This window comes from Lissotriton helveticus, chromosome 4_1, assembly GCF_964261635.1.
Source record: "Lissotriton helveticus chromosome 4_1, aLisHel1.1, whole genome shotgun sequence".
Lineage (NCBI taxonomy): Eukaryota > Metazoa > Chordata > Amphibia > Caudata > Salamandridae > Lissotriton > Lissotriton helveticus.
Window position 1 is genome coordinate 692245431 of NC_136063.1, and position 22072 is coordinate 692267502.

A 22072-nucleotide genomic window follows, 5' to 3' on the forward strand; every position below is an offset into this window, starting at 1 on the left:
AGTGGATCTGAATTAATGCATTCAGGTTGAAACTGCCGACACTAGGGTTAGTGTACCCAACAAGTTATATGGAGTAACACTCCAAATAGAGGGGGATATAACTAGGAAAATAAAAGCACTCTTTTGGGAATACTATCTAAGGGTTATGATATTCTTCTGCCTGAAAAAGACTGGCCACCTGAATTTGTCAGTGAGTGCCCACATGGTGAAGAGATCATTATGCCAGCCTTCTCTAATCATATTTCTATTCATAAAAAATACACCTATGTCAGAAAATTGGCTGTGGCCCAGGCTCCAGCATTATATAAAAATCATGTGGGATGTGATGAGGACTCTCTTCACCATAAAATCCAGTTAAAAACCTACTGCTCAGAGGCAGTATCCAGTAAAGCAAGAAGTTAAAAAACAGGTCAGGGAGATCTTAGAGCAACTTGAATACCAGGGGGTGATTGAAACATGCACCTCGTCAATGAACAATCCTTTGTTTCCTGTCTCCAAACCAGACAACACATATCGTCTAGTTTTGGATTACAGACATTTAAACTCTTGCTGCAAAACTTTTACAGTACAAAATTCACACAGTGCAGCACTGATGAATAACATTGTTCGCGAGAAATACAAAATGACATTAGATATTTTAAATGGTTTCTTCTGTCAAAACATTGCACCTGAGAGCAGGTACTTGACCGCTTTCTCAATAATGGGGACACAGCAACACTTTTGTCGTCTCCCCCAGGGATTCAAGAACAGTCCTGGATTATTTTCAGCCAGAGTAACAGAGTTACTACAAAAGTATGATGATGAGGCATTATCTTCTGTTGATGACATCTATCTTACAGATGATGACTTGGAAAGGCACTTAACCAGGGTAAACACCATAATACTTGGATTCACCTCTGAAGGGTATAAATTCAACTTTAAAAAATCAAGAATTGCCCACCTCAACGTCCTATTCTTGGGATACAAACTTTCAAGTGAAGGCAAAAGCCTGGCAGCAAACTTTTTTAGAAAAATGTGCGCTGCTCCAACCTCCAAAAACGCTGAAAAACTTACAGTCAATTCTAGGGTCCCTGAGTTTCGGAAGAACTTACATTCTAAATTACGCAGAAAGGGTTAAACCTCTCTACAAACTAATCAAACCTGATTTCAAACCTACTAATTGGACTAAAAATACACCAAAATTTTGCGTTCAGTACAAACAGACATGTTAGCGACAAAACATTAACAAATACGCAACAATGTACGCAACCTTGTAATTCGAATCATCCCAGGGAGATGCCGATTCACATACCTAACCTTTAATGAAGGTGAAAAGGTACCAATAGATTACAAATCACACTTGTACACACAAGCTGAAATGAAATTCACTTCAACAGAAAAAATTCTGACAGCGGTTCAAACTGCGGTAGCAAAGGAGAGAGCCCTCGCACAGGGTAAACGCATTAAAGTTGTTACACCTGTACCTGCCTTAGAGGCAGTGACAAAGGCAAGCATTCCAAATGCAAAAGCTCTACATCCAAGATGGATATAATGGGTTAATTATCTTGCTGCAACAGACATTGAATACGTTATTGACCCTTACTTGAAGACACAAGAATTTCTCCAATACGAACAAGAATGTCCTCTGCCTACTGAAATTCTGCCTTTAGAACATTACGGCTGTATAATATATACAGACCGAGCAGCACAGCCTGTGAATGGGGGTAAACAAGCTTATATTGCTGCGTGTGCGATTGTTAAAGGTCGCTGGCGCAATGGTAAATTCAGACCTATGGTCACAAAAACTCAATCTCTCGGAGACTGTACAGCTCAGCGAGCTGAACTAAAGGCTTTCAAGATGACGCTTGAAAATATCGATCTCGAATTCCCCACACTCATAGTGTGCGAATTATATTCCTGCGTCCAGTCTGAGAATGAATATCTGCAGAACTTGTGTTCAAAATGGATTTAAAGACGCAAAAGGTGGGCACAATCAAGCATAAAATGCTTTGGGAACAAGTAGAACAAGTAGTTCTTTTACAGAAAGAACTACAAAAGACTCACGTGATCCATACACTGAGTCATCAGCGTGATGGCGTTCACTTTGAAGGGAATTCATTGGCGGAAGCTGTGCAAACGGCTTCCTTAGCTGCAATCACTCGTTCAATAACTAAAATAGACAGCGAAATAATGCAAGCAGTCACTTCTTCAATAAAAGACAGCGGTAAAACATAACCAAAAGGCTTTCCACTCAAGTACTCATATATAACTGATGCAAATAATGTTCTGTTTGCTTGAATCCCTCGAGTGGGGGATAGAGTAATCCCAAACATGGAACACACCTTAGGACTAATCTTAGCAGCACACAAAAGACTTGCCTCTGCACACGCAGGTGTTTCTGCCACAGTTTCATTACTAAAACAATGATACTGGTGGCAAACCAAAACAAACCAAAAATTATGTTTGGAATGTGAAATATGCCTGAAAATGAAAGTTTCAACAGTGAAACGACTGGTGCAGACGCCCCTTCTGATTTCAGATAAACCACTAGCGTGGGTTTACCTGGACCACTGTGGTCCCTTACAAAGGGATGGCAACTATAAATACATCATGGTCGCAGTGGATTCATGCACGAGATTCATTTGGCTGTGGCCTCAGCGCTCGGCTGACGCCCGAATCGTTATAAAAGATTTGCAAGTCTTTATCGGCACATACGCAATCGGCATGCTACATTCTGACCAGGGTCCTGCGTTTAGCTCTAGGGCTTACAAAGAGGCCATGGCCAGCTTGGGTGCTGCATTGCGATTTTCGAGTCCATTCCATCCTGAGGGAAATTCGGTTGTGGAGAGAAAAAAACATGACATAAAGCAATCTATAACAGCTAGGGTATTAGGTTCGGGTGACGGGTGGGTCAAACATCTAATAAATGTCCAACGTAGTCTTAATAACCTGCTAAGAAATTTTCTGGGTGGAATCACTCCATATGAACTCCTTTTTGGTACTAAAATGTTGGTTGAAGACCTCGATCGTCATACTTCAGTGGTGGAACAAAAACCCTTTGATATCAAAGATCGTTTGGCTGTTTTACAGGACTTAAATGAAACAAGAAGTAGTCTAAGCAACACCAATGAAAAGCCAACGACCTCTGAAGAAAAACGACCTGTCCCAGCAAGACCAGTCTGGATTCCAAAGATTGGGGATCGGGTCAGGGAAAAAATAGCAGACAAGAAGGAATTTGGGCCTTCTTACAGAAAACCAGTACCAGTTCTAGCATTCCACGGATCAAGAACAGTGCTTCTTCCACCCCTTGCTGGAAGAAATGAGAACCGGTCTGTATCAATTGACCTGGTAAAACCACACCGCTGCCGATAATAAGTAGTAGGGCCAGTGGGCTCCCACGATGTAGCAGATGAACAAATCTTGATACTATCCAAGAGGTTCAAACTGAAAGACTCATCACCTTTGAAGATTCTAAAGTAAGAAAAGAAGGACTATGCAACAAAGCCATGGAAATTGTGCCTATTGAAACCCAAATAACAGTTCGTCAAGAAACTTCCGTCTACAATGATGTAGCATCTGACTATACAAACATGTCAAGGGAACATGCAACTACAGCGATTTCAAAGAATCCCGATGCAATACCAACTATTGACAGAACTGCCTCTGGCTATTTCATCAACTTTGATACCCTTTCTGAAACAGCGCCAAAAAACAAAACTTTCAAGGAACAATTAATGGAACTTGGTCAAGAGCTTGAAAATACATATCTGGTTTCACCATGGGTTGCATTTTGGATTGGATTAGGTGTATTTTATCTCCTACTATGTCTCATTCTCTTTTTAAGTTTGAGGAGCCTGATAGATGGAAAACACATTGAAATGGACACAGCAAGTAAGAACCTCAACTTGCTCCGGAAACCACACAAATCATCTTATCATGAATAACGAGACCTGTCATCAGTAAACATCACAGCGGTTCCTCTACCTGGTGGAATAGCATGGGATAGAACTGAATATGACATTTATGGCCCTGTCGTGCTGCTGAAAATTCCACACCAATTTAAGGTTTCCTTGAGTGATTTTGTTTCACCCAGCACATTTTATGATGATTGGGACTTTGAAACTGTTAATAACATGATGGCAGACTTAGAAATGTCAGCCATATTTAGAAAACATGAATACTTAGAAGGTTCATCTAATTATGAAGAAATGCATTGTTTTAATCACTTTTGTCATCATTACTGGCACAAATCTGCAAACCTTAGTAATAATTTACCTTATAATAATGGGAACATTGTCCAACACCTCCAAAAGGTAGTTCTAAAACATTTTTAAGAACATTTCCATATTTTACAGGTTTTAATGTTACAAACCCAGAAAGTTTTTACTAAGCATGGGCGGATTTTGCGGATTGGCAATCCGCGGATCTGCGTATTTGCGGATTTGCGGATTGCGACAATACGCAAAATCCGCGGATCCTAGCGTATTTTTTTTTGCGTGTTCGCACGGGTTTCTGCAAGTTCGCGAGGGTTTTATTGTACAAAACGCTCGCGAACGTGCAGAAACCCGTGCGAACACAATGTGCCTACTCATGGCCAAACGGACGGGGCTTCCATGCGAGTGCACATGCCTCTTGTGTGTATAAAAGGTCAGAGACCGATCAGAGCAGCAGATCAAGAGACAGAAGCTCCTGGTCACAGGAACAGCTCGAGGATTGCTTGCTGGTGAAAGTCAAGGATGCATAGACCTCTATCCAGCATCACAGCTGATTTTCGACGGTAGATTTGGGAAGAAGGCACACCTGCCCTGCCTCCACGATGCTCATGATTGTTTCTGGGCTGATGAATGAGTCACTGAATTTAAGCTTCAACTAGGGCACATGCTTTATTGATATCTGTAAGTGCTTCCTCGTTGGGTAAATGTATAGTGCTTTTACTACACTACAGCTGCCTAAAGTGCCAGAGAGTTGTCTACAGCGACCATGTGTGTGTTACTATACAATCGCGCCGAAGGGCGCAGGGGTCACTATTTACAATGGCGCCAGCAAGCTGCCTGCGCCGTTGTAAAATAGTTACAAAGTTAGCTTGCACAGGAAGCACTTAGATAAAATAAAGCAGCACCTGCTTCGTTTTATCTAGTGGTTCCTGTGCAAGCTAACTTTGTAACCAAATTCACAACGGCGCTGGCAGCTTGCTGGCGCCATTACATGCGTGGGTGGGGGTTCAACTTTTGAACCCGTTACATCCGCGGATTTTTTCGGATTTTTGGGAAAATACGTAAAATACACGGATTGCGTATTCACCAAAAATCCGAAAAATCCGCGGGCGTAACGGATTTGCCGCCCATGCTTAGTTTTTACTTTAAAAATATTAATAAGACAGGCATGAAAATATGTTGACAAATACTAAACAAATTTATTCTGCAGCCTTTTTTGCTCAATTGTCCACCGTAGGTTTTGACTTTTGGAAAGACAACATTGAGACAAAAACTGTTTGGGGCACAAAAGACTAGCACAAGGTTAAGAAGCATTGTTCAGATCCTGAATCATCCCAGAACAAATGATGTCCTTAAATGACACTGTTCAACAGACATCTTGTCTTGGCCTGGCTAAGATAAAAGATTTAAACAAACCATCCATACCTAAACCCACACCTGATAGTAATTTAACTTCAGATGAGGAGGTAGACGTACATTACATTTTACTACAAAACAGAACAAGTCCTGAAAGGGAAAAATGGTTAATCTGGCCCACAAACACGAATATCTGTCAAGATAGATTCCTGAACAAGACACTACGGTTTACAGTAACTCAGCCAGATCCAAGATATATCCAAAGACAACACCCAGGGATAATAACAACTTATAGTGTAGGAAAACTATGCCTTGAGTGGCTGCAGAAATCCACACTTCCAGAAATAAAACAACACTTATCTTTGCTTAAAGATGGCGTTGATTTATGAGAATTCTTACTGGGACCTCGTAATCCACGTCATAAACATTTCATATACGCCGGTATATACGCTGCATACAATGAAGCATGGAAATTCACGCAAATGGAAACAGCTGAAAGAATACGAGACATTGATTGTATTAATTTAGAGAATGCACTCTCTGTAGTTTACAATGGGTTAACAACTCTGTCGTCAAGAATGTATTCTTTGGACAGCATTGTAACCTCTGCCATTGACATAATGGAACAGGACTTGCTAATGTTACAACATGGTCAGTCTCAATTACATTCTATAATGCTGTTAGGCTGGACGTTACAAAACCTTTGTTCTGGATATGTGCCTTGGCATCTAATCAACACTAAGTCATTGTTTACTGTATTTAACCTTACAAATAAACAAATCTCGTTGGCACAGAGGGGAGCAGACTATACGGTGCTGAGCATAGAAAAACTGGAGAGATTACCAGTGACCGTTTCTGAGAAACCAACAGTTGAATGGTCAATACATGGCACCATCACAATACCAGTGACGATTTTCCAGTTTCATTATTGCTTAAAACACATATCAGCAGGCCTGTATGAAAGGTTGGGTAAAGAATGAATTAAGTCGACCTGGGATTTACCATACACACACAAATGTTGGAGTGGGGGAATGGTGGTACTTCTTAGTGGTAAAAATTGTAAAAACTCACTAAGCGGTAAACTATTATGGCAAAGTGTTAATTTGCACTGAGCCTGCGAGGGTTCTTCCAATAACCTTTCTTGCCACCTGCAAGGTTCACCTGTAGCGGCGATAGATCCAATTTTTAGGCAACTTTCCAATGGTAGATACATTATGTTAAATGATCACAGCTGTTGTGGAATGATGCCAGGAATAGTCTATCTTGTTAGTGTGTCAGCCAGGGTCACTTGTTGTATGCAAGTATTGTTTCCAAAAACCAATACAGACGGGGAGTCGCCACTATGGCCTTACACTGAACATCTCTTCTATACAAATTGATTCTTTAAGCAGAATGAAAGCCATTCTTTTGCAAAAAACTGTGCCACTGACCTCGTCCAGAGAGACGTATGATCTGCAAGTTGCAAGTACTTCTGTAGAGATACATGCATTATTATCAACAAACTGCCCAGTACATTTTGCAGAAATGTTAGGTCGTATCTTAAACATGTCTGATACCATCGATATTGTACATGTATTTTTATTCCTCCTGCTCCGTTATGGCAAATGCGGCCACCAGCAATACCCAAGTCAGCATGGAGAATGCGCTCCGGGCCATGCGGTATCATGATAGAATAACACAGATCCTTGGCTTTGCTTGTTTGAGAGATCTGAATACCACATGGTTCCTGTCATTCAGACCAATCTGGCAAGATTGCATCTTACCTGTTCTACGAGGCCTGCTTTGTGGAGAGGAAATGCTTGTTAGATATCTGTCTAATACTACCATCTGCATTGCCAGCGGATGTTGATGCATTACTAGGTCCGGTAACTGTTCATGTGTTGTGTTGCCCCCAACGGCTACCAATCCTGATGACGGCATTTATTGGGATCTCACCGGCAAATCCAACTGGAAGTGAGATACGCAGACTAACTGGCACACGGGTACCTTCTGCAATGAACATTGCTAATGCGGCTGACGCTGATGGCGATGCTTCACATATGTGTACAATTGACCTTCTTAATGAAGTGGTTGAACTTTCATCTACTGTGGTAGACGATTTCTTTGCCAGCCTTGATGATTTAATGTTTTCTCCTGACACCGAGAATAACTTTTGAAATAAGTACACAACGTTCTTTCGAACTCTGAAATTCGACCTTCACTTTTTCAAAACAAAAGCTTCCAAGGTTCGAACTCTATTTCACTTCGATTACATTTTTTTCCAAAACTAACTAAACTTTGGCACAAAGTGATCTGCTTAAAGTAGAACTATTCTTAGAGAACAAGAATTCTTTGACTACTTCATAAAAACAATATTGACCTAATGCACAAACCAAAATAGCTTGTATATTCTGCTATGGGATGGTCTCGACTTTTTTCTTTTCTGTATCTAGAGCCATTTCATCAAATGTAAATTTTGTGATTAATTTGGTTAGCATTGCTAATATCATATCATATGCTTACAATGAAATCATTGCTTTTAAATGCATACTGTACAAATGCTCATGTTTGTGTACGACCATTTTTTAAATACATTTAATGTGTTTTTGGTTGGGAATGTAAAAACACATGCTCTAGCTTATATGTTTTAAGTACTTGATCTTGGATGAACATGATAACATGGAGTGGGTGTTGTGAACCATTTTAGGACACTATTGTAAATGTCCCAATTCATGCCCTTATATAGGTATAAATCACTATGTTCTTATATAGGGATAAGAATCATAACCATATTTAGACATAGCTCATGCAGTCCAAATACGGCAGGGCTACTTCCACTAGTTCCGATAATCAACAACAATTTCTTGGAAAACTCTGCTTCAATGACTAGGGACTTCCCCTAGCTCGAATACTGACTTGCCCAAGAACTCATGGTGTTTTCAAGGAACTGAGGGCCCGATGTAAGACACCAAATACCGGTCGGTAACGGACGATTTCGGCCGTTACCGACAGGTATTTGGTGTTAGAGATGTAAGGGGCCTAAAATTTACCAATTCGGTAAATTTACCGATTTGGTAATTTTACTGATTCGGTAAAATACCGAATCAGTAAATCTAGATGTAGGTGGCACTGAAAACAGTGCCACAGGCCCTTAAGAATTCGTTATTTACCATGAAATACTATGTTATGGTAAATAACAAATTCCTGTATACGTGCACATCTGTGCATGTACACCTGTGCCATGTGACACACATACATGCCCTAAGGGCATGTATGTGTGTCACATGGCACACAAGCCAGAATCAGGGGTGCAACAGGGTGTCAAAGTGACACCCTGTCCCCCTTGACAATTCGGTAATTTTACCGAATCAGTATTTATCTTCTGGATCATTTCAAAATGAGCGTTAATATCTAGTGGATAGAATACAGTTTTTGCCCGCATTAAAAATCAATGTATATATACACCATGTATATATACACCAAAGAGAGGAGCCAATGTTTGTATATATACTCATATGTACCTGTTTACATACACCCACCGGGAATATGTCATACCATATTTAGAGTATAGATGTACCCTCATACGAATGCCAATACAGACTCATTTCTGATGGAAAATTCAGTGTATCTTATTCCACTCCAATAAATCGTTCAGCCCTACCTTATCAGATTTCTCTTGAAAAATCCATTTTGCTTCTTTCCTAGCTAACAGACGTTCCACTGAATGTGTGTCTCCTGTCACTTTCTCCAACACTAACCACTTAAATGCATGTTTATTCGTGTGGCAGTGTTGCACTAGTTTCGTCGTCAGCTTTCCAGATTTTATAGTGCTAAGGTGTTCTTGAATGCGTGTTTTTATTTTACGTGTCGTGAGGCCTATATACTGAAGGCCGCATTCACAGTTCAGTTTGTACACCACACTTGTGGTGTTACAATTGCTGAATTGTCTTAGCTCCCATTCTCTGCCTGACTGTAAGGTGACACGAGTTGTTTTTTCTATAAGGTGGCACACAGAGCAAGTGCCGCAGGGATGGTGCCCTGTGAGGTGTGGTTTACTGTTTGCTCTTGCTGTTTGTACCCGAGTATGAACCAATTTATCTTTTAAATTGCTGGTACGTTTAAAAGCAAATGTATGCTGTGGCATTTTGAAGTCTTTGTTGGAAAGAATCGCCCAGTGTTTACGTATTGACTGTCTAATTTTAGAGGCCAATGGGTTGAAGGTCATAACTACAGGTAGGCAGTCCTTTCTTTCTTTTCTATTGACTTCTAGAAGAGCACTACGTGGTGTATTTAGAGCTCTCTTTTTAGCAGTTTTGATAGTTCTTGCAGGATATTGTCTTTGTAGAAGTTTCTCTCCCAATACCTGCGACTGTTCCACAAAGCTCTCGGTGCTAGAGCAATTTCTCCTGTAACGGAGGAACTGGCCCACCGGGAGATTGTCCCTGAGAGCCCGTGGGTGGTAAGACTGGTAAGATAATAATGAATTCTTATCCGTGGGTTTTTGGTGAACACTCGTGGTCAAAGTTTTATCTTTCACTGTAATGTCCAGATCCAAATACACAGCAGAATCCCTGCTGTAGGACCAAGTGAATCTTAAGCTTTGATCTTGGCAATTAAGCCAATTTAGAAACTCCAGCAGGGTAGTCTCCTCTCCAGTCCAAATACAGAGCACATCATCTATATATCTCCTCCAGAGACGCACATGGTCTCTGAAGGGATTGCTGGTAGGGTAGATGATGTGCTCTTCGAACTGGCCTACATATATGCAAGCCAGACTCGGTGCCATGGTAGCCCCCATGGAGGTCCCCGTGGTTTGTAGGTACATCTTATCTCTATAGCAGAAGAAATTGCGGGTAAGTGCTATTTCAATTCATTGAAGCACAAATGTTTGCGGAGCATCGTAAAACCACTCCTGGTCCCTCAGGGCCCTTGCTGCTGCCACCAGCGTGGCGTCCTGAGGGATACAAGAGTAGAGAGATTCGATGTCGATGGTAACCAATATTTCACGGGTGGGATCAAAGGAAATTTCCCCAATCACATTCAAAATGTCCATGGTATCTTTTACAAATGACTTTTGAGTGATTACAGATTCTCGTAAGAAGTAGTCTGCAAATTGAGACAAAGGCTCGAGGATGGATTGAATCCCGGACACAATGGGCCTGCCAGGCGGTGGCCGGGCAGGCTTATGGATTTTCGGCAGAATATAAAATGCAGGCATCCTGGGATTCATGTTCACCAGGAATTCTGCTTCTTTGCTCGAAATCCATTTTTTCTCCTTAGCATCTGCTACCAGTTTTTTAATTTGTTTCTGGAGATCTTGAGTAGGATCATGTACTAGCGGTTGGTAGTTAGCCCTGACATTCAATAGTCTTAAAACTTCTGCCTCATAGTCCTGGGTATTCAGTATCACCACTGCTCCCCCCTTGTCAGCACTTTTTATTGTTATATTTGTGTTATTTTGTAGGGACTTAATTGCTTCCCAATCAATTCTAGACATATTCTTATATCCAGTGTTCTGATTCAGAGATTCCAATTTTTCAATGTCCTCTAGGACCTTCGCTTCAAAGACAGCGATTTCAGGTCCCACTACTGCACTCGAGGGAGTAAATCCGGATGGTTTTTTAAGATCTGTATTGAAACCACACTTCTTCTCCTGGGGATGAGAGGCAAAGAACTTTTTGAGTTTGATTTTCCGAATAGTCTCAAAAAACTCTACCCTACATTGAAAAGGGTCATGTGTGGGAGTCGGAACAAATCCCAAACCTTTGTTAAGGACTCGTTCTTCACTTTCTGTAAGCTGGTAGTCAGAAAGATTGACCACAATATTATTTATTGGGGTTGTCTTCCTCTGCTGCGGGTTAGTCTTGGGGAATAGGTCTGCCATTGGGGTGGTCGATTGCCTCATCCTCTTCCCCTTCCTGGTTGCCCTGTGCCCTTGTTGGTCCCCTGGCCCTGCTCTAAAAAAGAGCGTAGTAGTATTCCCAAATCAGCGTTACTTTGTGGTTGTTCGTTAAACCTTACTCGGTTTCCATGAGGTCTATCTTGCTCGTCCTCACTCGACGTATTATCAAAGGACCAGTTGGCCGGAGTACGTTTATGTTGTTGGAGATGAGGTTGTTGCCTGCCTCCCCCACCCCCACCTCTACGCTGTCCTGCTTGATTAGATTGTTCTGGGTCAGCCTGATAATAAGTGTCGGTTACGTATGGAAATGCCCACTCGTGAGTGTATCTCTGCAAGTTTCTTTGTAAACCCTTGACTTTCTGGTTTATCATATAGGTTTTATATTCTGAGATGTCGTCCTGTATTTTGCTCAGATGGTCTTTGGCATTCGTAAGAGTGTTATCTCGTTTGATACTCTCTTCGAGATCGAGGATCTCTTTTAGCAAATCCTCACTTAATCTTTGGGCTGTACTGATTATGAGGATCAACCAGTCTCTGGTGCACTTATTAGCGATGTAACTCCAGTCTAGTCTGAACTTTTTGTCGTCAAGGAATATCCTTGGTTCTATTCTAACCAGAAGGCTTGCTGGGGAGGCTCCAGACGTATAGTACTCTGACATCAATGCCCCATGTAGGGCTATTCGAACCTGTTTTTTCTTTAAATTACTTAGTTTTTCCCACTCTTCTCTCACAGATGTTTTCCCAAGTAGTGGTGTATCAGACAGAAGTGAAGGAGCCGCTAATATTGCGGCAATCTGATCCTCTGAAAAGGCCAAGCAATTTTTATCCATAATATGGTTAGTCAGGAGAGTCAAAGTGTGAAATAGTAGAACACTTCCTGAGGCACGCACCTCACAGGAAGAAACTAGAAAACACAAAGGTGCGGATCAAAAGTTTAAAAAGAGAATCATAAGGCTATACAGCTCTCACGGCTGATCCACCGTTCAATGCAGTTAAAGACAAAAAGGAGCTTTAGAGGGTAAAGCTAGTCAATAGGTCGCCCTCCACTCAATATGCAACTACTACACAACAAGACCTAGACTATAGAAGCACATGTAGAATTCCACCCTTCTTTAAGATATTTCGTTTGTTGCTCTTTATTTGCAAACCTTACTCCCCTTCTTAAATATTAACTGGGGTAGCCGAAATACCTGAGGGTAGTGCTATATTCAAACGATTGCCTGATTCTCATTCACCAGTAAAATACAGTTGTGAGACCAATCATACCACACTTAATCTCGTGTCCAACATATATAGTGCTAAACCGAAAAAAAGTGTGCAAGAGCGAGATGGCGCCTCACGGGCGCACCACCAAACGGGGACCTGACTGGTACTCGCCAGGACAGCCCTGTTGTCATCATCGGTACCATCAAGCTCAGAACAGAAAATAGTGTCCAAATACACAAAAGATTTGTGAAAAAGGTGCAGTGAACATAAAGCAACAAAGTGACCACTACAGTGTCAATCAAAACATTAAAACACTCATAACACAACACAAACAGTACAATTTTATTCAGTTTCTTGTGTTGTGTATGGAAGAATAAAAGGAAAAAGTAGATGTGGTTATCACCTATTTAACCACTCATACTTTTACTTGCCGACATGTTTCATTGCCTTTTAGCTTGTAGGCAATTTCATCAGGGCGTCATGTGTATTAAAGCCACTGCAAATGGACCCACACGTCTTCACAACTGTAAAAACATAAAGTCCGCACCAATGTAGTTAACCCAAGCACTTAGCCCGTGTCTACTCTATATGCCACACAATGGACCTCCTGATAGTTACCTTCATATGGCCATAGGTGCTCCTACCAGCCGGATGGAACACGGTTGTTATTTAAAAAAACAGGAAAATCGCCAGAAGTCGATTATTCACTCCTCCCCTCCGAATTGCTAGAAACGATAGGGAAAGTGCACTCATTAGGCAATATACAAGGATGCATATCTATGTGACTAGATGGCCCTGCCAGTTATTAAACGGACACTCTGCACAACATCCAACCGGTTTAGGCACTCGTAATGCTTCCCCACATCAGTGGGCGATTTTTTAGCATGCTCGGTGTGTCTCTTACAACAAACACAAGCTATGGAAAACGCCTTCTGTCCCATACCGCTTGAACAACCCTATGCCTTACCGAACGGTGGAAAAGTGGCCGCTGTATCTCAGCCTGTGCATTCTTGCCGTATGGACAAGGGGAAGTACTTGTAATGCCTTGCGCGGTCTCGCGTAAAACCGCGTCGGCCATCTTGGATTGGGCATATTCCTATTTTCCTCAATGGAGAGTGCTCGATGAGATCTAGATCACGCGAGACTTTTGCTCGTGATCTCGATCTCTCTTTTTCAGAGAAAAACAATCGAAACTTTATGCACATTTATGTAAGAAGACCAGTATCGTTTACAGTTTTCAATGGACAAATGTGCATATAAGAATCACATCTTAATTGTGTAGTTATCTATTACTCATGGTCCCAACAATTTATTCTCATTGAATTATTGTAAAGGAAGCTACAATTAAAGTCATCTTCTGGATCATTTCAAAATGAGCGTTAATATCTAGTGGATAGAATACAGTTTTTGCCTGCATTAAAAATCAATGTATATATACACCATGTATATATACACCAAAGAGAGGAGCCAATGTTTGTATATATACTCATATGTACCTGTTTACATACACCCACCGGGAATATGTCATACCATATTTAGAGTATAGATGTACCCTCATACGAATGCCAATACAGACTCATTTCTGATGGAAAATTCAGTGTATCTTATTCCACTCCAATAAATCGTTCAGCCCTACCTTATCAGATTTCTCTTGAAAAATCCATTTTGCTTCTTTCCTAGCTAACAGACGTTCCACTGAATGTGTGTCTCCTGTCACTTTCTCCAACACTAACCACTTAAATGCATGTTTATTCGTGTAGCAGTGTTGCACTAGTTTCGTCGTCAGCTTTCCAGATTTTATAGTGCTAAGGTGTTCATTCTCTGCCTTACTGCCTGACTGTAAGGTGACACGAGTTGTTTTTTCCGTAAGGTGGCACACATCCCTGCGGCACTTGCTCTGTGTGCCACCTTACGGAAAAAACAACTCGTGTCACCTTACAGTCAGGAAGAGAATGGGAGCTAAGACAATTCAGCAATTGTAACACCACAAGTGTGGTGTACAAACTGAACTGTGAATGCGGCCTTCAGTATATAGGCCTCACGACACGTAAAATAAAAACATGCATTCAAGAACACCTTAGCACTATAAAATCTGGAAAGCTGACGACGAAACTAGTGCAACACTGCCACACGAATAAACATGCATTTAAGTGGTTAGTGTTGGAGAAAGTGACAGGAGACACACATTCAGTGGAACGTCTGTTAGCTAGGAAAGAAGCAAAATGGATTTTTAAAGAGAAATCTGATAAGGTAGGGCTGAACGATTTATTGGAGTGGAATAAGATACACTGAATTTTCCATTAGAAATGAGTCTGTATTGGCATTCGTATGAGGGTACATCTATACTCTAAATATGGTATGACATATTCCCGGTGGGTGTATGTAAACAGGTACATATGAGTATATATACAAACATTGGCTCCTCTCTTTGGTGTATATATACATGGTGTATATATACATTGATTTTTAATGCGGGCAAAAACTGTATTCTATCCACTAGATATTAACGCTCATTTTGAAATGATCCAGAAGATGACTTTAATTGTAGCTTCCTTTACAATAATTCAATGAGAATAAATTGTTGGGACCATGAGTAATAGATAACTACACAATTAAGATGTGATTCTTATATGCACATTTGTCCATTGAAAACTGTAAACGATACTGGTCTTCTTACATAAATGTGCATAAAGTTTCGATTGTTTTTCTCTGAAAAAGAGAGATCGAGATCACGAGCAAAAGTCTCGCGTGATCTAGATCTCATCGAGCACTCTCCATTGAGGAAAATAGGAATATGCCCAATCCAAGATGGCCGACGCGGTTTTACGCGAGACCGCGCAAGGCATTACAAGTACTTCCCCTTGTCCATACGGCAAGAATGCACGGGCTGAGATACAGCGGCCGCTTCTCCACCGTTCGGTAAGGCATAGGGTTGTTCAAGCGGTATGGGACAGAAGGCGTTTTCCATAGCTCGTGTTTGTTGTAAGAGACACACCGAGCATGCTAAAAAATCGCCCACTGATGTGGGGAAGCATTACGAGTGCCTAAACCGGTTGGATGTTGTGCAGAGTGTCCGTTTAATAACTGGCAGGGCCATCTAGTCACATAGATATGCATCCTTGTATATTGCCTAATGAGTGCACTTTCCCTATCGTTTCTAGCAATTCGGCGGGGAGGAGTGAATAATCGACTTCTGGCGATTTTCCTGTTTTTTTAAATAACAACCGTGTTCCATCCGGCTGGTAGGAGCACCTATGGCCATATGAGGGTAACTATCAGGAGGTCAATTGTGTGGCATATAGAGTAGACACGGACTAAGTGCTTGGGTTAACTACATTGGTGCGGACTTTATGTTTTTACAGTTGTGAAGACGTGTGGGTCCATTTGCAGTGGCTTTAATACACATGACCCCCTGATGAAATTGCCTACAAGCTAAAAGGCAATGAAACATGTCGGCAAGTAAAAGTATGAGTGGTTAAATAGGTGATAACCACATCTACTTTTTCCTTTTATTCTTCCATACACAACACAAGAAACTGAATAAAATTGTACTGTTTGTGTTGTGTTATGAGTGTTTTAATGTTTTGATTGACACTGTAGTGGTCACTTTGTTGCTTTATGTTCACTGCACCTTTTTCACAAATCTTTTGTGTATTTGGACACTATTTTCTGTTCTGAGCTTGATGGTACCGATGATGACAACAGGGCTGTCCTGGCGAGTACCAGTCAGGTCCCCGTTTGGTGGTGCGCCCGTGAGGCGCCATCTCGCTCTTGCACACTTTTTTTCGGTTTAGCACTATATATGTTGGACACGAGATTAAGTGTGGTATGATTGGTCTCACAACTGTATTTTACTGGTGAATGAGAATCAGGCAATCGTTTGAATATAGCACTACCCTCAGGTATTTCGGCTACCCCAGTTAATATTTAAGAAGGGGAGTAAGGTTTGCAAATAAAGAGCAACAAACGAAATATCTTAAAGAAGGGTGGAATTCTACATGTGCTTCCATAGTCTAGGTCTTGTTGTGTAGTAGTTGCATATTGAGTGGAGGGCGACCTATTGACTAGCTTTACCCTCTAAAGCTCCTTTTTGTCTTTAACTGCATTGAACGGTGGATCAGCCGTGAGAGCTGTATAGCCTTATGATTCTCTTTTTAAACTTTTGATCCGCACCTTTGTGTTTTCTAGTTTCTTCCTGTGAGGTGCGTGCCTCAGGAAGTGTTCTACTATTTCACACTTTGACTCTCCTGACTAACCATATTATGGATAAAAATTGCTTGGCCTTTTCAGAGGATCAGATTGCCGCAATATTAGCGGCTCCTTCACTTCTGTCTGATACACCACTACTTGGGAAAACATCTGTGAGAGAAGAGTGGGAAAAACTAAGTAATTTAAAGAAAAAACAGGTTCGAATAGCCCTACATGGGGCATTGATGTCAGAGTACTATACGTCTGGAGCCTCCCCAGCAAGCCTTCTGGTTAGAATAGAACCAAGGATATTCCTTGACGACAAAAAGTTCAGACTAGACTGGAGTTACATCGCTAATAAGTGCACCAGAGACTGGTTGATCCTCATAATCAGTACAGCCCAAAGATTAAGTGAGGATTTGCTAAAAGAGATCCTCGATCTCGAAGAGAGTATCAAACGAGATAACACTCTTACGAATGCCAAAGACCATCTGAGCAAAATACAGGACGACATCTCAGAATATAAAACCTATATGATAAACCAGAAAATCAAGGGTTTACAAAGAAACTTGCAGAGATACACTCACGAGTAGGCATTTCCATACGTAACCGACACTTATTATCAGGCTGACCCAGAACAATCTAATCAAGCAGGACAGCGTAGAGGTGGGGGTGGGGGAGGCAGGCAACAACCTCATCTCCAACAACAGAAACGTACTCCGGCCAACTGGTCCTTTGATAATACGTTGAGTGAGGACGAGCAAGATAGACCTCAGGGAAACCGAGTAAGGTTTAACGAACAACCACAAAGTAACACTGATTTGGGAATACTACTACGCTCTTTTTTAGAGCAGGGCCAGGGGACCAACAAGGGCACAGGGCAACCAGGAAGGGGAAGAGGACGAGGCAATCGACCACCCCAATGGCAGACCTATTCCCCAAGACTAACCCGCAGCAGAGGCAGACAACCCCAATAAATAATATTGTGGTCAATCTTTCTGACTACCAGCTTACAGAAAGTGAAGAACGAGTCCTTAACAAAGGTTTGGGATTTGTTCCGACTCCCACACATGACCCTTTTCAATGTAGGGTAGAGTTTTTTGGGACTATTCGGAAAATCAAACTCAAAAAGTTCTTTGCCTCTCATCCCCAGGAGAAGAAGTGTGGTTTCAATACAGATCTTAAAAAACCATCCGGATTTACTCCCTCAAGTGCAGTAGTGGGACCTGAAATCGCTGTCTTTGAAGCGAAGGTCCTAGAGGACATTGAAAAATTGGAATCTCTGAATCAGAACACTGGATATAAGAATATGTCTAGAATTGATTGGGAAGCAATTAAGTCCCTACAAAATAACACAAATATAACAATAAAAAGTGCTGACAAGGGGGGAGCAGTGGTGATACTGAATACCCAGGACTATGAGGCAGAAGTTTTAAGACTATTGAATGTCAGGGCTAACTACCAACCGCTAGTACATGATCCTACTCAAGATCTCCAGAAACAAATTAAAAAACTGGTAGCAGATGCTAAGGAGAAAAAATGGATTTCGAGCAAAGAAGCAGAATTCCTGGTGAACATGAATCCCAGGATGCCTGCATTTTATATTCTGCCGAAAATCCATAAGCCTGCCCGGCCACCGCCTGGCAGGCCCATTGTGTCGGGGATTCAATCCATCCTCGAGCCTTTGTCTAAATTTGCAGACTACTTCTTACGAGAATCTGTAATCACTCAAAAGTCATTTGTAAAAGATACCATGGACATTTTGAATGTGATTGGGGAAATTTCCTTTGATCCCACCCGTGAAATATTGGTTACCATCGACATCGAATCTCTCTACTCTTGTATCCCTCAGGCCGCCACGCTGGTGGCAGCAGCAAGGGCCCTGAGGGACCAGGAGTGGTTTTACGATGCTCCGCAAACATTTGTGCTTCAATGCATTGAAATAGCACTTACCCGCAATTTCTTCTGCTATAGAGATAAGATGTACCTACAAACCACGGGGACCTCCATGGGGGCTACCATGGCACCGAGTCTGGCTTGCATATATGTAGGCCAGTTCGAAGAGCACATCATCTACCCTACCAGCAATCCCTTCAGAGACCATGTGCGTCTCTGGAGGAGATATATAGATGATGTGCTCTGTATTTGGACTGGAGAGGAGACTACCCTGCTGGAGTTTCTAAATTGGCTTAATTGCCAAGATCAAAGCTTAAGATTCACTTGGTCCTACAGCAGGGATTCTGCTGTGTATTTAGATCTGGACATTACAGTGAAAGATAAAACTTTGACCACGAGTGTTCACCAAAAACCAACGGATAAGAATTCATTATTATCTTACCAGTCTTACCACCCACGGGCTCTCAGGGACAATCTCCCGGTGGGCCAGTTCCTCCGTTACAGGAGAAATTGCTCTAGCACCGAGAGCTTTGTGGAACAGTCGCAGGTATTGGAAGAGAAACTTCTACAAAGACAATATCCTGCAAGAACTATCAAAACTGCTAAAAAGAGAGCTCTAAATACACCACGTAGTGCTCTGCTAGAAGTCAATAGAAAAGAAAGAAAGGACTGTCTACCTGTAGTTATGACCTTCAACCCATTGGCCTCTAAAATTAGACAGTCAATACGTAAACACTGGGCGATTCTTTCCAACAAAGACTTCAAAATGCCACAGCCTACATTTGCTTTTAAACGTACCAGCAATTTAAAAGATAAATTGGTTCATACTCGGGTACAAACAGCAAGAGCAAACAGTAAACCACACCTCACAGGGCACCATCCCTGCGGCACTTGCTCTGTGTGCCACCTTACGGAAAAAACAACACGTGTCACCTTACAGTCAGGCAGAGAATGGGAGCTAAGACAATTCAGCAATTGTAACACCACAAGTGTGGTGTACAAACTGAACTGTGAATGCGGCCTTCAGTATATAGGCCTCACGACACGTAAAATAAAAACACGCATTCAAGAACACCTTAGCACTATAAAATCTGGAAAGCTGACGACGAAACTAGTGCAACACTGCCACACGAATAAACATGCATTTAAGTGGTTAGTGTTGGAGAAAGTGACAGGAGACACACATTCAGTGGAACGTCTGTTAGCTAGGAAAGAAGCAAAATGGATTTTTCAAGAGAAATCTGATAAGGTAGGGCTGAACGATTTATTGGAGTGGAATAAGATACACTGAATTTTCCATCAGAAATGAGTCTGTATTGGCATTCGTATGAGGGTACATCTATACTCTAAATATGGTATGACATATTCCCGGTGGGTGTATGTAAACAGGTACATATGAGTATATATACAAACATTGGCTCCTCTCTTTGGTGTATATATACATGGTGTATATATACATTGATTTTTAATGCGGGCAAAAACTGTATTCTATCCACTAGATATTAACGCTCATTTTGAAATGATCCAGAAGATGACTTTAATTGTAGCTTCCTTTACAATAATTCAATGAGAATAAATTGTTGGGACCATGAGTAATAGATACCTACACAATTAAGATGTGATTCTTATATGCACATTTGTCCATTGAAAACTGTAACCGATACTGGTCTTCTTACATAAATGTGCATAAAGTTTCGATTGTTTTTCTCTGAAAAAGAGAGATCGAGATCACGAGCAAAAGTCTCGCGTGATCTAGATCTCATCGAGCACTCTCCATTGAGGAAAATAGGAATATGCCCAATCCAAGATGGCCGACGCGGTTTTACGCGAGACCGCGCAAGGCATTACAAGTACTTCCCCTTGTCCATACGGCAAGAATGCACGGGCTGAGATACAGCGGCCGCTTCTCCACTGTTCGGTAAGGCATAGGGTTGTTCAAGTGGTATGGGACAGAAGGCGTTTTCCATAGCTCGTGTTTGTTGTAAGAGACACACCGAGCATGCTAAAAAATCGCCCACTGATGTGGGGAAGCATTACGAGTGCCTAAACCGGTTGGATGTTGTGCAGAGTGTCCGTTTAATAACTGGCAGGGCCATCTAGTCACATAGATATGCATCCTTGTATATTGCCTAATGAGTGCACTTTCCCTATCGTTTCTAGCAATTCGGAGGGGAGGAGTGAATAATCGACTTCTGGCGATTTTCCTGTTTTTTTAAATAACAACCGTGTTCCATCCGGCTGGTAGGAGCACCTATGGCCATATGAGGGTAACTATCAGGAGGTCAATTGTGTGGCATATAGAGTAGACACGGGCTAAGTGCTTGGGTTAACTACATTGGTGCGGACTTTATGTTTTTACAGTTGTGAAGACGTGTGGGTCCATTTGCAGTGGATTTAATACACATGACGCCCTGATGAAATTGCCTACAAGCTAAAAGGCAATGAAACATGTCGGCAAGTAAAAGTATGAGTGGTTAAATAGGTGATAACCACATCTACTTTTTCCTTTTATTCTTCCATACACAACACAAGAAACTGAATAAAATTGTACTGTTTGTGTTGTGTTATGAGTGTTTTAATGTTTTGATTGACACTGTAGTGGTCACTTTGTTGCTTTATGTTCACTGCACCTTTTTCACAAATCTTTTGTGTATTTGGACACTATTTTCTGTTCTGAGCTTGATGGTACCGATGATGACAACAGGGCTGTCCTGGCGAGTACCAGTCAGGTCCCCGTTTGGTGGTGCGCCCGTGAGGCGCCATCTCGCTCTTGCACACTTTTTTCGGTTTAGCACTATATATGTTGGACACGAGATTAAGTGTGGTATGATTGGTCTCACAACTGTATTTTACTGGTGAATGAGAATCAGGCAATCGTTTGAATATAGCACTACCCTCAGGTATTTCGGCTACCCCAGTTAATATTTAAGAAGGGGAGTAAGGTTTGCAAATAAAGAGCAACAAACGAAATATCTTAAAGAAGGGTGGAATTCTACATGTGCTTCCATAGTCTAGGTCTTGTTGTGTAGTAATTGATTCCTATGGGCCTCAAGGCCCATAGGAATCAATGGCAATTACCGAATCGGTAAATACCGATTCGGTAATTACCGAATCATACCGATTCAGTAAAAAATTACCGAATAATTTCCTACATCTCATTTACCGAATTTAGAATACCGAATCGGTAAAATTCGGTATTCTAGAGTCGGTAAATAAGATTTACCTACATCGGGCCCCATGAGTCTTTAATGACATTATTATGTCCACCTTTACGTCAAACTTGGCAACTTCAAGGTATAAATATGCCCACACTTACCATAGCAAACACACGGTGGTTTGGAGCAGTTCGACT

General features: G+C 41.5%; 1 protein-coding gene across 1 annotated transcript in view; it reads left to right on the forward strand.

Moving 5' to 3' along the window:
- LOC144828051 (uncharacterized) overlaps nt 1-17417 on the forward strand; it is a 108196-nt gene extending 90779 nt beyond the window's left edge. The window contains exon 3 of the mRNA XM_078686186.1: nt 16927-17417. Within this exon, the coding sequence (XP_078542312.1) occupies nt 16927-17417 (491 nt within the window). The remainder of the gene's footprint in view (nt 1-16926) is intronic.
- Nucleotides 17418-22072: the final 4655 nt, after the last annotated feature.